Consider the following 15,532-nt stretch of genomic DNA (forward strand, 5'->3'; position numbering starts at 1 on the left):
AAGGGAAGCAAGGGTTGGATAAATGAGAGAGTTAAGAAAGAAGGTGATTATTTTCAACAGTGCATAATTAAGAAAAGAACCACACAGTATAAAACCAGCTCTACAGAAATATGTTTATTGAAAACTTACATTTGGACAATTAGTAACTTGAACACGAGCAAGATAGCTTCAGGAACATAAACATAATATCTCAGAGTGTTCTAAATACTACATCTCCTCTAATCTGAAGGGAGATAACCAAGATTCTATCTTGCATAGGGGCTTGGGTGCCACTAAGCCAAGAAAACTGTTTTTAAACTAAATACTTATTTTACAAATAACACAACTTAGCCCCAGCCCATGGATGGTAAAATCTTCAAACACCTAGTACTGTGTTTCACAGGTGCAGGAAGCAGGAGGGGTAACTGATTAACAAGTGCTTCAAGGTACCACACTCCTAGCAAGGGTCACAGAGTAAGCCAAAAGCTCTGTAAGGGTTACAGTGAGCAGTGATTTGGCTAAGTAAAGTCCTCGCAGCAAATGACTACTTTGTAAAGTTACTGTCATTGTATTACAACTCTCAACAACTGTTTGGTTTTATGACCAGAACATGTGCTGTAAGTATAACAACAAAATGGACTTTCCTCAAGAAAATAACAAATGGAGTGACGAGTCATGCCAAAATGTTTAATGGCTGAGAACAGACTGAATTGTTGCTCAAATATTCTAGGGTCGAAGCACCGCATTTCTCTAGTGTAGACGAATGCTTCACAACACCATATATGTTCAAAGACACGAAATGTGTTAACATGCCCTTTGCACGTAAGCTTAGCTCAGAAGGTACCAGAAAGAGGTCCTGTATACTTTATTAGACCAAGTAGCTAAAATATGTAACACAGCTCCAGTCTACTTATAGTGTTGACACTTGAATCAGGAAGCAGAAAAGGAAGTATTTCAAACACACCACATGCTACAGTCAGAGAGGAAAGTGTGCACAAGAACCTGCCTACCAGCTATGACAGGGCTGAACACAAAGGCGCTCTCTGGCTTCAGACCGAGCGTCTGTATTTTAATAGCTCAGTAGTTTAAAAGAATTTTTGGTCCCAGAAATACTACACACAACCAGGTAACCAAAACAAAACTGATGTCAGTTAATTTTAAGTGTTCTTAACAAAAATCTTACTTTGAACTGGCACAAAAAAGCAAAGCTGTCGGGATACACAAGACTAATCATGCAAGCGATGATCGCTTAAACCCTAAGCTCACGACTGACATTCTCAACCTAAAAGGTAGACAGGAAGGGCCCATTATGATGTGGAAGTAGCCTTACTCCAAGTAATGGACAGTCGTACCTTTTTTGGTATAATCGAGTTCTTTCCAACATAGAAAAATAAAAACAAAACAAAGGTTCACTTGAATACATTTAAGTTTTTTAAAAAAGCTATGTTTATAACTTTCACAAAGAGCTATATTAGACCTGCACAATTATTATTATAAATACTGTTATGTCCAGTTTAAATTTTCAGAATGTCAGCCTTGAACAGATTTAAGCAAATCTGGTTTCTTCCCTTCCTAACAAGTTAGTTAGAGTATTTAGGAGACACAAGTTATGGTGGTGAAGCCACACACGTGAATTCACATATGAACATTAGAAACTTGGTAGTCAGGAAAACCTGCACACCATCATGCAAGGAAGGACTTACCCCTTCATTCAGCCAGGGTCTAGGCTGCCTGCTGAGTCAAAAAAACAGTGGTTTCAATCAAGTTTTTAAAACCAGATTATACCTAAACCTTAGGAGTTATATTGTCTGCCAAAAAATAAAGGGGGAAAAAAAAAGACAAAAAGATGGCCCTATTAACAACTTGGTGATGACAGCCCCAAAATACAATTCTGGGACCAAAAAGTCAAAAATCAAAATATGACATTCTTCTGGAGAAAGCTGGCATCCTGATGAAATATTAAATGATTTGCTTGTAAAATTAGAGATAAAGGCAAGCTTCCTTCAGTGCACAGACCTCTTATAACTAAGGAATGCTTCTCAGAATCCAAAGGCTTATTTATGTTATGAAGGTAACCACAAAGAGGGCTGGGAAGCAACCCAGTTGGCAGAGTATTTCCCTAGCGTGTGCAAGGCCCTGCGTTCAGTTCCCAGCACTGTAAAACACACCAACCTAAAGAAACCCAAAGGATGGAAACTGAGAAAAAGTTAAGGGAAAGGGGGAGGATAATAGATCCTTTATGCGGAAAGGACTTGTGGTTTCCCAGACTCACTTCAGTTTAAGTTAAATGGCTTTAAAGCACATTTCCAACATAGCTATTAACCCTTGTCCTGGACAAGAACACTAATTTAGACACTTCAAGAATATTATCAGTACAGAATCCAAGAACATTAAGCAAATGGCTTAAATTTCTGGTTGTGCTTCTGTTATTTTATCACATAATAAAGTTAACTCTAGTACAATCGGGGAAGTCTAGATCACTCTTCTTGGACTTTTCCAGAATGAGAGAAGGAGGTGAAGACATTCTTAAATTTAAAATCGGATTTACAATACAAACCATCAAGAGTCTTATTTTATATTATTTATGTACTCTATGATTAGTTACCCTTCTGTTGTTGGTTAGTTTGAGGCAGGGTCTCACATGTATACTAACTAGACTGGCTCAGAACTCCTGATCTTCTTGCCTTTGCTTCCCAAATGCTCCGCTCACAGGTGAGCACTTCCATACCCAATTTTTAATTAATTAGATGTTTGTGTCTGCTTGTGGATATGTCCATGTGAATGAATGCGGGTGCCCACGGGGGCCATGGGTATTAGATCCCCTGAAGGCGGAGTTATAGAGGCTGTGAGCTGCCTGAAGTGGATGTGGGAACCAAACTCAGTGAGAAAAAGGCAAATGTGCTTTCCTGATGATCCACCTCTCTAGCCCACTGAACAGGAATCTATGCTAAGTGAGTGTTGAGAGATTTAGCCTGAATACTAACTTGCATAAAGCCCAGGAGTGGATAGAAACTCAAAAAATGGGTATTCCTTGATGTAACTTCCTTGAGGTCAAAGCCCATTAGAGGATGGGACCTATTAGTGATGCCACCTTGAGAATTATCCGCACTCCTAACTGCTTTATATATTGCTTGTGGGTATGACTACTCAGAAGTGGTGACTGCACAGGTCTGATGAAGGCCCTACAATGTCAAGAGAACATTCCTCTATTCTGCTGGAGAGCAGTGTTGCTCTAAATATGCATGCTTAATGTAACTGTGTTCTCTAAGCTTGTTAAAACAAACAAACAAACAAAAAACAAAACAAAAAAAAAAACCCTTGAACATGAAGTGAATACTGAAGCAAGAAAAAGAAGTGGCTTTACCCTGGCTGTCAGTGAGGATCACAGCTGAATCTTTACTAAAGAATGCTTATATACCAGTTATGAATCAACAGATCAATCAAGATGTCTTTGGACTGACTACAATTGACTTGTCAATGTTAAATCAATAGGGAAATTCTTCCTGAATATGAAAAACATTCATATATTCTCAAAGCCAATCCAGCACAACAGTGTTTAGAAAGAAGTGATGGGAGTGAAAGGAATTAGGTTGGAAGGAATGACAAACATAATCACAAGTGCCAGAGGCGCTGAAGCACAGTGGCACTGATGCTGCTGACCATGCTTAAGACAGCAAATCTACAAGGATGGGGAACCAATATCCAGCAGCTTATAGACAAAACAGCTCTTTCAGAGAATCTCTGAGTACAGAGTACAGAGGTTTGGGAAGTCCAGATCCATCACTGGTGCTGTGCTGCAAGTCAAGGGGGCTCATGAAACAGACCAGGTGAAAGAAGGCTTCAAAGGAAAACAAAATGTACAGACAATATTAGGACAGAAAAGAAGGAAATGCCATGAAAGACCCTAATGACTTAACACCATGAACTTACAAAAGAAACTGAAGAAGTGGAAAATAAAATTAATGTGCTACAGAGCCGTCAAGCCCAGCATAGTGGGTGGGACATGGCCTTTAACCCCAGGCAGAGGAAGGTAGATCTCCATGAGTTCAGGCCAGCCTGGTCTACATAGAGACTTCCAGGTCAGCCAACACTACATAGAAGACTATCAAGAAAACAAAACAAAAAACAAACAAACAAACAAAAAACAACAACAAAAAAAAAATCAAAGGTAAAATAAAATCAGCAGATCTGGGGAAATCTCTGCAATTTGAGATTTGCATTAAAACAAAAATCCAAAAGAGAAATAATGTTTCTTTGATGGTAGGATTCACCAAGAGAAGTTGTACAATGTTCCACCAAGAACAGGATTACTCACAAAAGCCTAAGGCTGAGCACTCCAAGACTAAAGTCCTGCACAAGGGAGTTCAGAAATTAAGTACAAATTAGATCCAGATCCTTAAAGAAAAATGGGAAACTATATACTCTGTCTACAGATGAACAAAAAAAAATTTAAGTACCGAGCAGGGATTTATTATCAAAAATAGTACAAAAGCAATGATACCAATACAAGGCTCAATAGACACTAAAGAAAAGAGCTAACCCTCAATACCATACACAGAAATAGGTGATAAAATCAGCAAACAAAGAATATGCAGACACTAAGAGAATGGGACTCAAGGATATACCTAAAGCAACTGAGAATTATAGATCTTGAATATGAGAGCTCTAAAATAACAGCTCAAGAAAATGTTAATAAATGTGAACAGTTAGAGGAATGTGAATGTACAGTATCATTGTAGCTTATTATTGGAAGCTTTCCCCTCAGGATCTATGTACGGTCAAAGCCTAGTCTACCCTAGTGAGCTCCAGGCCAGCCACGGCTAAATAGAGAGACCCTGTCTCAAAAAACTAAGACTACTTTAGGGAGAGTAATAAAAATATGTATAGATTAAAAACCTTTTCTGAAAGATGACAGTCATTGAACTGATTATTTAACCTTTTGACATTTTTCTATTAAATGTGTTATGTGAAAACCTTAAATATTTAAAAGCCAAAACTATGTACTCAGGTTTGGTATTCTAGGCTCTAAATTCCAATAAAAGTCTAGGGTAATCCAGTACAATATTATGGCAATTAAGGGCCAGAAATAACATGGCTTCTCTTAGAGGAGTATTTTCTAAACTCTTACTTTCCTTGCCATTTTGAAAGTTTTTCTTGTGGAAAGAACTGATAAAGAGCCTATATAATATTCAATGGAGCAAAAAATGAACTGAAGGCATCACGTGTGATTGTCACGGGCATGCTGCAAACTCCTCAGCTCAGTCACAACCCTTCAAAGTGTTTCAAAATGTTGTTCACTTGCTTTCTCAGCAACACTGAACACTTTTCTTAGAGAAACAAACTTCACCTATGTAACTTCCTCTCTAGTAAAATCAGCTAAATACTAATACCTCCCCAATTCTCATCTCAGAATGATGGCTTCCAGTCTATAAATAGCTGCGGCAGAAATAAAAGCCAGATGATGTGCCAATCACAAACTTCTCATTGGTCACTCTTTCCAAGGAACAAAAACAGCATTTATAAACACATAAAACAAACGTGAGCACCAACATTCTGAGATCAATCTTGCTGAAACATTGTGCTTTTATCTTCAGATCCAGTCTCACTATTGCACATGCCTCCTGCAGATGAGAACTTAATGCATAAATTGATATCACTGAAAACAAACAATCTACACAAAATGTAAAGGAATATCAAAGTAAATGTGCAAATAATGCTGGTGCTTAAAGCCCCAAATATTAGGTCCCTAAAACAAAGGAGTTACAGTTGTTGGCAGAAAAAAGGCCAAATACCTAGACTCGCTTTCCCCCATTCTCTTTAATAAGATCTTATTTGCCAGCATACAAACTAAAGACAGGACTGGAAGTTAACAAAATTACCACACTAAACTGAGTTTCCTGTTTGCTTTTTTTAACTATCTTCCGTTATAGGGAGTAAGTCCAAGTAGAAAATAAGTTATTGACATACTTTTCCAAGTAACAGTCCAGGCATCTCCAGCCCCATGGGATGGGGAGAACAGTTTCCAGCTGCGCACGTCGGCATGTTTAGCATTCAATTTGGGAACTTGGCACTCTCCGCATGTTCAGGGCGTGCCGGTGTATCTCTTGCATCTGTCTGATGCGGTCCTTCTGCCACATTAAATTTTGAGGCATAGGGTATCTCTGTGTGCCATGCAGATACCGGTAGGGGATCCTAACGTGACAAGCGGTGGCTCTACAACGGGGCTGAGGCATGGGAGGAAGGAGCATCCACCTCTTTCTCTCAGCACAGTATCGGTAGGCCTCTTTCCGATACTGTTTGTCAATATCATCGCTGTTTTTCCAGCCTCCAATAATGAAGACATCATCTTTATAATAGCAAATGGCTGCTCCTTCAATGCTCAGGACTTCTGGAGGCAAGCTTTCAAGGATTTCATCAGACACCTGACCGGCAATTTTTCTTACTGCCTCTTCGTTTTCTAAAGAATAACTCTTGGGACAGCAAGATGCTGTCTGATAAAAGTTTGAATTGACCACAGACATCTGGAAAAAACAGTAATTGTCAATAAGTGGTAAAGATTCTACATCTTTCCACTGTCGAGTCTCTGTATCATAACAAGTAATTACAGCCTTCAATCCATCCTCGGTGTCCCGGTCCACAGGAGTGCGGGCAGCAATGTACACATACCGGTCTTCAATAGCTAGTGCCTTGACATCGCGAAGAATCTTTGGTGCCGATTCTAAGTTGTGCCATTTATCAAGCTCGGGATTGTAAACAGTCACATCTTTAAAGCCGGGGCTAAAATTGCCATGTCCTCCAATGCTATACAGCTTCCCTTTGACTTCTGTTAGCCCAAAAGAATGCTTTCTCGTCATCAGACTACAAACGTGTTCCCATGTATTCAAGTTTGGGTTGTACCTTTCCACAGTCTTAGCAAAGCCTGGTTCCATCGAGCCAGCAACATACACATAAGATTCTGTTACTGCAACAGCATGTCCATCAAGGTGATTATGAATGTGGGGCAGATTGACCCATCTGTCCTCGTCAACAAAATATCCCACACACTCACTTAAATAGTCTCCTCCTTCTGACACACCTCCAATAACCATGATTACGTCCATGTTTTGTCCGTAGCGAGGTAAGAGTGAGACATGGGATGCGGGATGCTGGAGTGTGCCAGACTGTATGTTCTCTGCTCTGAGTGCATGCCTCTCCACTGCATCAGCCACCAGCTTGACACAAACTTCATTATTGGCCACCAGACGCTCTGGTTTGACATGCCGTGTAAGGTAGGTGGGTTTCATCTGGGACAACCTGAGCAATTTAAAAAGTTCTTCAAAGTATCTCTCTCTGTCTTCAGCATTTCTCTGAACCCACTTCAAAACCGTTTCAAAAAGAACTTCTTCAGAATCCACGGTAATTTCCAAATCCGAAAGCCAGTCTCGAATGAGATGGAAAGGTAAAGTATAAAATTCTTCATCCTGAATGACTTTATAGAAATTTCTCCGGATCATTTCTGCAGCTTTCATAGCAAGCTGACTCAGGGTGTACATGTGGGCTAAACTATGAATGGCCACACAATTTGAGAGATGAAGTTTTTTCTTGAGAAATTCTCCACAAAATTCTTTTAAACGAATCAGTAAGAATCTAGAATCAAGAAAAAGAGAAAAGATTAATGTTGGAATGTAATTATTTCATTTGGTTGCAATGTAGGTGCACTTGGATTATACATATTGAAATGGTAGGATTAATCTCATAAGCACAGTATCTGGAAAAAAAAAAACAAGCAAGTTTTTCAGGAGGAAGGGGTTGAGATAGGTCTTATTATTGCAGATGGCTCAGAGGGTAAGCACTTGCCAGAGCAAGCCTAGAGATTCAAGTTCAATCCCTAGAGCCCACATAAAGTCAAAGTTGTCCTCTTCCAGGTGTGTACTCTGGCACCCACACATCATAGACACACAATAATACATTTGTAAAAAGTGAGATTACATGCTCATGCCTGTATTCATGAATCATAAACTCAGGAGACCGAGATAGGAGAATCGCAAGGTCAAGGCCTACCTGGAAAACTTTTTTAAAATTAATTAATTCATTTATTTATTGTTTCTTTGTTTGCTTTGTTTTGTTTTTTTGAAATTAGGTTTCTATGTGTTGAACTCTGGCTGTTCTAGAACTCACCTGTAGACCAGGCTGGCCTCAGACTTACAGAGATCCACCTGAGTGCTGGGATTAAAAGTGTGTGCCACCACTGCCTGGCCTTTATTTATTTATTTATTTATTTATTTATTTTTTAAGACAGTCTCATCGTTTAACTCTGAAACAGAGATCTTCCTTCTGCCTCCCGAGTGCTGGGATTAAAAATATGTGCCACTATGCCTGGATTCTATTTTCTATGTATGGGTATTTTGTTTGTATGTATGTCTATGTGTGACATTCATAACTGGTACCCTTGGAAGCCAAAGGATGGCATCTGAAGACTTGAGTTTGGTTCCCAGTACCCATACTGACTAGCTCACAACTGCCTAATCCCAGTTACAAGGGGTCCAATGCCCTTTTCTGGCCTTCTTGGACACTGCACCCATATGCACATATTGTCACACAGATACACACATACAACAAGGACAAATGCCAATCCAAATGCATTTTTGACATTTTAAAAAATTTATTTATTTACTTATTATGTATACAATATTCTGTCTGCATGTATGCCTGCAGGACAGAAGAGGGCACCAGACCTCATTACAGGTGGTTGTGAGCCACCACGTGGTTGCCGGGAATTGAACTCAGGACCTTTGGAAGAGGAGGCAATGCTCTTAACCACTGAACCATCTCTCCAGCCCTTGACATTTTTTCTAATCCTTTTGCAGTCACTGGACCTCTGATTTATTTATTTTGGCTCTGCTTTGTTTTTTGGGGACAGCATCTCAAGTAGCCCAGGCTGGTCTCCAACACATCATATAGCGAAGGACAACCCTTCTGCTTCTACCGACTATGTGCCAGGATCACAGACATGCACTATCACTCCCAGCCTTCGGTTCTTTTTTTATTGAGAAACAATTTTGGTGAAAGGCAGTATGATCATCTAGTCTAAACTAGAGGCAGGCAGGAACTCTAACTTTCTGAAGGCTCAGCTTGGTCAGGTATCTCAAAGAACTCAGCCTTGGCTGAGTTAGGTTTTCATCTCTTTGGGCAATCACAGAAAGTAGACTAAGGGGCTTTACCCAAGGCTGAAGCCTGGAAATAAAACAAAATCACAACAAAAAAATCATGTGTAGCTTAAAAAAGAAAAATGATTTATAGCAGTGCCCACCCACCTAAATTAATATGAGTTAAAACAAAACACAACAGTGTTCGCTCAAATCATCAATCTAATTAATAGCACTTAGCCCAAGAGAGGTGGATCTGAGACCAAGGTTATAGAAGAAAAAGACCCTTTAACTGAAAAGAACCTTAAACAATCTAAGAATGATGTCATCATGACAGGCCCATTTCTATTCAATAATGGTTTATTATGGTTACTGTGCTTAGTAACTACTTAATTACAAAATACAGACGAATTAAGACAAGCTCTCTTAACCTTCTTGAAGAAACATTCCCACCTTAGAGATGAAACAAAGACCAGGTAGAGTGGCGAGGAAAGGCTCTAGACTCTAGAGAGCCCCAGACAATCTGGGTGCCAGAACCACCTGAGTCCCAGGCTGCCTCAAGCTCCTATGTTTAGCAGGTAATTCTGAAGTATACCACCTTAGACAGGTTTTGGGAAGCATTACTCTATTAAAACAATAGCACACTTGGCATTGTTATGTAAGGAACACTGTGCTGCACATGTCTGTTTATATTTATTTATTACAGGACTGGGGATTCAACTCAGGGTCTAAAACATACTAGACAGGTGCTCTACTATTAATCCCTCCCTCCAACCTTCATTTTAGAGACAGGATCTATCTAATCAGTGATTCTTCTGCCTCAGCCTCCTGAGGAGCTGGGATTAAAGCGCTGAGCCTAGAGACTCTGCTTATTCTATTATTTCTAATCACAGACAGTCTATGTGGGCACAGAGAAGACGATCCTACCTCAGAGCTCTTTAAGCTCGATCATTACAGGCACGTGTGAAGGATGGAGAACAGTTAGATTATGGGTTTTTTTTTTTGTATTTTTGAGACAAGGTCTCTCTATGTAGCCCTGGCTGGCCTTGAACACAGTGGCAGCTTGTCTCTGCTTCCCTAGTGAAAAGAATGAAGGCATGCACCACCATGTCGGCAAGTTTTAAGTCATAGACAGACCAAGCAAACTTGATAATGGCTCTTCTTCTGGGTTTCATTTAACAACCCTTCTCAGGCTGTAAACACCCTACCCATCCTGACGATCCAGTCTTGTGCTCTGAGACAAGCAATCAGGTAGGCAGGGACTTTATCTTCCCAATCTATCTGCAGTTATACCTTGTATTTTCTTTCCCACTTTGGCCTATGGTTTCATTTTGAGATAGGGTCTCTCTATGTAGCCCTTGGTGGCCTTGACCACCTGCTGCTGCCTCTTGAGTGCTGGGATTAAAGACGTGAGCCACCACAGCCAGCATCCAATCCTTACTATTTCCTGGAAAGGGTCTCACTAAATAGTCCAGATTGGCCTAAATCTCCTGCCTCAGGCTCCCAAGTGCTGGAATTACAGGAGTGCAACACTCAATCTCCAACTTTAGTATGGAGGATTATCAGTTTCTCTTCTTCCACAGAATTATTTTCTTCAGCACAAACATATTCCACCATTTTCTATTTTACAGTCAACTAAGTAGGCACTCTACCTTAAACCCAATCCTTTTTAATACTTTTTTTTTTTTTTGGTTTTTCGAGACAGGGTTTCTCTGTGGTTTTGCAACCTGTCCTGGAACTAGCTCTTGTAGACCAGGCTGGCCTCTAACTCACAGAGATCCGCCTGCCTCTGCCTCCCAAGTACTGGGATTAAAGGCGTGCGCCACCACTGCCCGGCCTTTTAAATACTTTTGTTTTTTGAGACAGGGTTTCTCTGTTTAACAGTCCTGGCTGTACAGAAATTGCCTGCCTCTGCTTTCCAAGTGCCTGAATGTACGTATAAGCCTACTGCCAATATCAGAAGAGGGAGCTGGACCCTCAAACTGGAATTACAGACGGCTGTGAACCACCATATGGGTTCTGGGAATTGAACACAGGTCCTCTGGAAAAGCAGTCATAGCTCTTAATGGCTGAGCAATCTCTCCAATCCCTGGAAATATCCCTATCTGTGACATTGTTTCTACTTGTGATTTCCTTCATAACTTAACTGGAGATCCAATGTTCCTCAATCTAACAGCTTATCCAGACATTGTGAACAAGTCCACACTGACCTTCTCATATCTGTTCAATTTTCAGTATCTTTTGTGTGAGTATGAATGTAGAGAGAAGCACAAGGCTTTGATATCAGATGTCTTTCCTTGATTGATCTCCATCTTATTCTAGACTTTTTAAAAAAGATTTATGTGCACAAGTGTTTTGCCTACATGTTTATCTGTGCACCATGTGTGCCTGATGTCCTTGATGGCCAGAAGATATCAGATTCACTGAAACAGGAGTTACAGATGGTTATGAGCCGACATGTGGGTATTGGGAACTTATCCAACCTAGGTCTTCTGCAACAGTAACAAGTGCTCTTAGCCACTGGGCTATCTCTCCAGCCCCTCGACCTTTATTCTTTTCAGACAAGGTCTCTCACTGAGCCCCATCCACTGGGCCAGTCTGGCTGGACAATGAGCTTCAGAAATCAGCCCGTCTCTGCCCTATCCCTCAAGGCTGGGGTTACCATGCCCAACTTTTAAAGAACTGGTCAAGTCCTTATGCTGCAGTACAGGCATTTTATCTATGGCTGGGCCATCCCCATAACCCCTATTCTCCCACATCTTTTTTGAGGAATGAAGAGGTGGGGTAGATCTCATTATGAAACCCTGGCTGGCCTAAATATACAGACCAAACTAAAACTGGCCTAAAACTCAGAGATCTGCTTGTCTCTGCTTTCCAAAAGTGCTGGGATGAATTTCCCAGCATTTCCTCAGACTGTAATAATAATCAGATCTTTCCAAAGTGCTAGGGTCAAAAAAACCCTTTTTTTTCCTTACTCCCGTATCAAGTAAACTGGCAGTTCATCTCTACTTCAAAACATAGATGTCCTGCAGAGATGGCTCAGTAGTTAAAAGCACTGGCTGCTCTTCAGGTTCAATTGCCAGCATGACATGCTCTCTTTCTGGTCTCCTTAGGCACCAAGCACTAACACTGTGCACATATAAATGCAGGCAAAACACTCATATACATAAAATAAACCTCAAAGCATACACACACAGGTGTCACCTCTTCTCATCACCTTCCTTCTCAATCAAAGCCTCTACCACTATTGTGGTGACTTAAACTATCTGCATCCTCCCACCATTGCATCCTTTTCCCCCAATACAGAATTTATCATTCTCACCAACTTCTATTTTAAAAAGTTCAGCTCTAGCCAGGCAGTGGTGGGCACACCTTTAATCCCAGCACTTGGGTGGCAGAGGCAGGCAGAGTGCTATGACTTTGAGGCCAGCATGATCTACAGAGCTAGTTCTAGGACAGCTAAGGCTACACAATGAAACCCTGTGTAGCTGGGCAATGGTGGTGCACGCCTTTAATCCTAGCACTTGGGAGGCAGAGACAGGCGGATCTCTGAATTCAAGGCCAGCCTGGTTTACAGAGTTAGTGCCAGGACAGACTCCAAAGCTACAGAGAAACCCTGTCTCGAAAAACAAAAGTTCAGCTCCTTTCACAGGCGGCCCGTAAGGCTGTGGTTCTCTATCTGTGGGTTGAGACTCCCTGGGGTCAAATGACCCTTTTCACAGAGGTCACCTATCAGAAAATCTGCATATTGGATACTTATGTTACGTTTCATAACACTAGCAAAATTATAATTGTGAAATAGCAACAAAAATAACTTTATGCTCAGCGGGTCACCACAACATGAGAAACTGTATTAAAGGGTCACAGCTAGGAAGGTCGAGAACCACTATCTTAAGGGCTCCATCCTCACTATGATGCTTTTGTTCCTTTTAACTGCCTCCCTCCCTCCCGTCCAGCTACGTGACCCTGCTGTTCTCTATCTGTCTACGTGGGGGTTTTAGACTGGCAATCTCTAGCTGAAGCACACTACCTTGCCACCGACATCCTTTTATTACGTCTTTTGAACTTCTTCTATCCACCCAATTTAAAAATAGCTCCTCTCAGCTGGCCATAGCAGGGCACTCCTTTAATCCCAGTGCGCAGAGGCAGGTGGATTTCTGAGTTCAAAGCCATCCTGGTCTACATAGTGAGTTCCAGGACAGCCAGAGATACATAGGAAGACCCTGTTTCTAAAACAAAAACAAACAAACCGAAGACCGTCCCCTCCATCACCCTCCACATCACATTCCGCTGTCTCACAGCTGTGACGGCCATTCAACAGGCTAGGCATTCACTGTTAAACGACAGGAGTTCCGTAAGGAAAGGGATCTATTTTCATGTGTTTTGTTCACATAAAAACCAGTGTCTGGTGCACACCTCGGCTCAAGAAGTGCGTGTTAAAGAGTTTGTAACAAACAATACTACCATCCCTAAAAACGGCGTCCACCTGCCTCCAAACCGACCCTGGGCCATCTTTTTCTGGCTCCCTACCATCCATTTTCCACAATAGCTAAGAAAACCTTTGGAAATATTTCAGTCGGATCATCTCTCTACCCACTTTCTCATCCATCACACCCAGTAAAATGCTCAACTTTCCCCCACGCATCTCATACACCACCCTCCCCGTCGCCCGGCAGGTCCAGACTCACAAGCTGGATCCCGACCGAGGGCCTTTGGGAGCCTGGAAGGCGCATCCATCCGCCTTTGCACTGCTAATTTCTCTTGCCATTCCGAGGTCGGCTTAAATGTCAGCTCCTCCATCCCGCAGCTAGCCTTCCACTGTTTTTTTTTTTTTATGTCGTCATCACACAGCTCTTTTTTTTTTTTTTTACCGTCTTTGTCCCTACACCTGGAGCCTGCGCTCTAAGATGCAAGGCGCACAAGCTAGACTCTCAAAGGCCTCCTCCGTGCCAGGCGCGGTGGCTGTCCCGCCCGTCCCCGCAGACACGACCCCTCCCCAACCCCCGCTCGCCCCGCCCCCCCCCCCATCGTCTACCTGTCGGCCAGCTCCAGCACCTCGTGCACGCTGCCGGTGCTCACTCGGATGCGCCCGGTGTACATGTACTCGATAACGGCTTCCACCGTGTCAGGTTCGGGTCCCGGCTCCGAGCTCCACTTGCGCATCTCCACCCGGCCGGAGCGCGACTCGGAAAACTGGCCGGAGAGCAAGGGCGTGAAGTACTCGGTGGCGGCGGCCAGCACCGAGCGGTGGGCGCGGAACTCGCGACCTCCGGCCCCCCCGAAGCACAGGGTGATGTCGCAGAACAGGCCCTGCCGCCGCTGCTCGTTCTGCCGCCAGGACAGCTCGGAGCAGTGAGTGCTGCACTCGAAGTCCTCGGCCTCTGGGCCTGGATCGCCCCCGCTCGCCTCCATAGCAGAGATCCCGGGCCCGAAGTCCAACGTGCTACCTCCTCGGATATCGGCAGCTAGGCTCGCCGAACCGATGGCGGCAGTCTCCATGCTCTCCATCTCCAGCACCTGGAGAGACGCAGCCGCGGCCGCCGCAGCCGCCGCAGCCGCCACCGCCGCCGCCATCTTGAAGCCGCCGCACCGGCCCCCAGAGCTTCCGAACGGTGCGGCAACACTGGTGCGACACAGAGGAATTCTGGGATTAAATAGAGCGCGCGGGGCGGAGCTGCGCCTGCGCACTTCCGCCAAGCTTGCGCCTTCTAGTGAGGCAAACTGGGGGCGGAGAGCATTAGGGTTGCCGTCTGTGCGTGTTTTGTTGAATTTTCTACTTTAAATTGCTTTAGAGGCTATCCTCACCACCACACGCACACACAGAAACTTTGTTTGATTTTTGAACTCGCTCTGTAGATCAGGATGGCCTGGAGCTCACAGAGATCCACCTACCCCTGCTGGGATTAAAGGCATGTAACCACCACGCCCAATTTATATTTTAAAACGTGGTTTAGGCTGGGCAGTGGTGGCGCACGCCTTTAATCCTAGTACTGAGGAGGCCGAAGCAGGCGAATCTCTGAGCTCAAGGCCAGTCTGGTTTACAGAGCGAGTTCCAGGACAGCTAGAGCTTTCACACAGTGAAACCCTGCCTTGAAAAACAAAACAAAAAACTTAAAATATTTTATTTTCTTCGAAAAAGGGTTTCCTCTGTAGTTTTGGAGCCTGTCCTGGAACAAGCTTTCTATAACAGGTTGGCCTCGAACTCAGAGAGATCCACCTGTCTCTGTCTTCTGAGTGCTGGGATTAAAGGCATGCGCTATCACCGCCCAGCTTTTGTTTTTTTAATTTATTATGTATACAGTATTCTGTCTGCATGCCAGAAGAGGGAACCTGATCAAATTACAGATGGTTGTGAGCCACCATACGGTTGCTGGGAATTGAACTCAGGACCTCAGGAAGAGCAGCCAGTGCTCTTAACCTCTGAGCCA

The 15,532-nt window shown here is 42.9% G+C and overlaps 1 protein-coding gene across 1 annotated transcript; it reads right to left on the reverse strand.

Moving 5' to 3' along the window:
- Positions 1-99: 99 nt before the first annotated feature.
- Positions 100-14,715, reverse strand: Klhl11 (kelch like family member 11). Its single transcript, XM_041643899.1, has 2 exons — positions 14,140-14,715; positions 100-7,605 (listed from the first exon to the last, which is right to left on the reverse strand). The coding sequence occupies exons 1-2, from the start codon at positions 14,676-14,678 to the stop codon at positions 6,024-6,026; spliced, it is 2,121 nt and encodes a 706-aa protein (XP_041499833.1). The 5' UTR covers positions 14,679-14,715; the 3' UTR covers positions 100-6,023.
- Between the last annotated feature and the right edge of the window lie 817 nt (positions 14,716-15,532).

This window comes from Microtus oregoni, unplaced genomic scaffold (assembly GCF_018167655.1).
Source record: "Microtus oregoni isolate MIOR12 unplaced genomic scaffold, Mior012 000091F_ref0000469, whole genome shotgun sequence".
In the NCBI taxonomy this organism is placed as follows: Eukaryota; Metazoa; Chordata; class Mammalia; order Rodentia; family Cricetidae; genus Microtus; species Microtus oregoni.

Bases quoted from the DNA above. Each gene is read 5' to 3' on its own strand.
- Klhl11 (XM_041643899.1), bottom strand. From the start codon at position 14,678: ATGGCGGCGGCGGTGGCGGCTGCGGCGGCTGCGGCGGCCGCGGCTGCG. The intron at 7,606-14,139 runs GTAGACGATGGG...TCTTGATTCTAG, and splicing joins GTGCTGGAGCTGGCCGACAG to ATTCTTACTGATTCGTTTAA.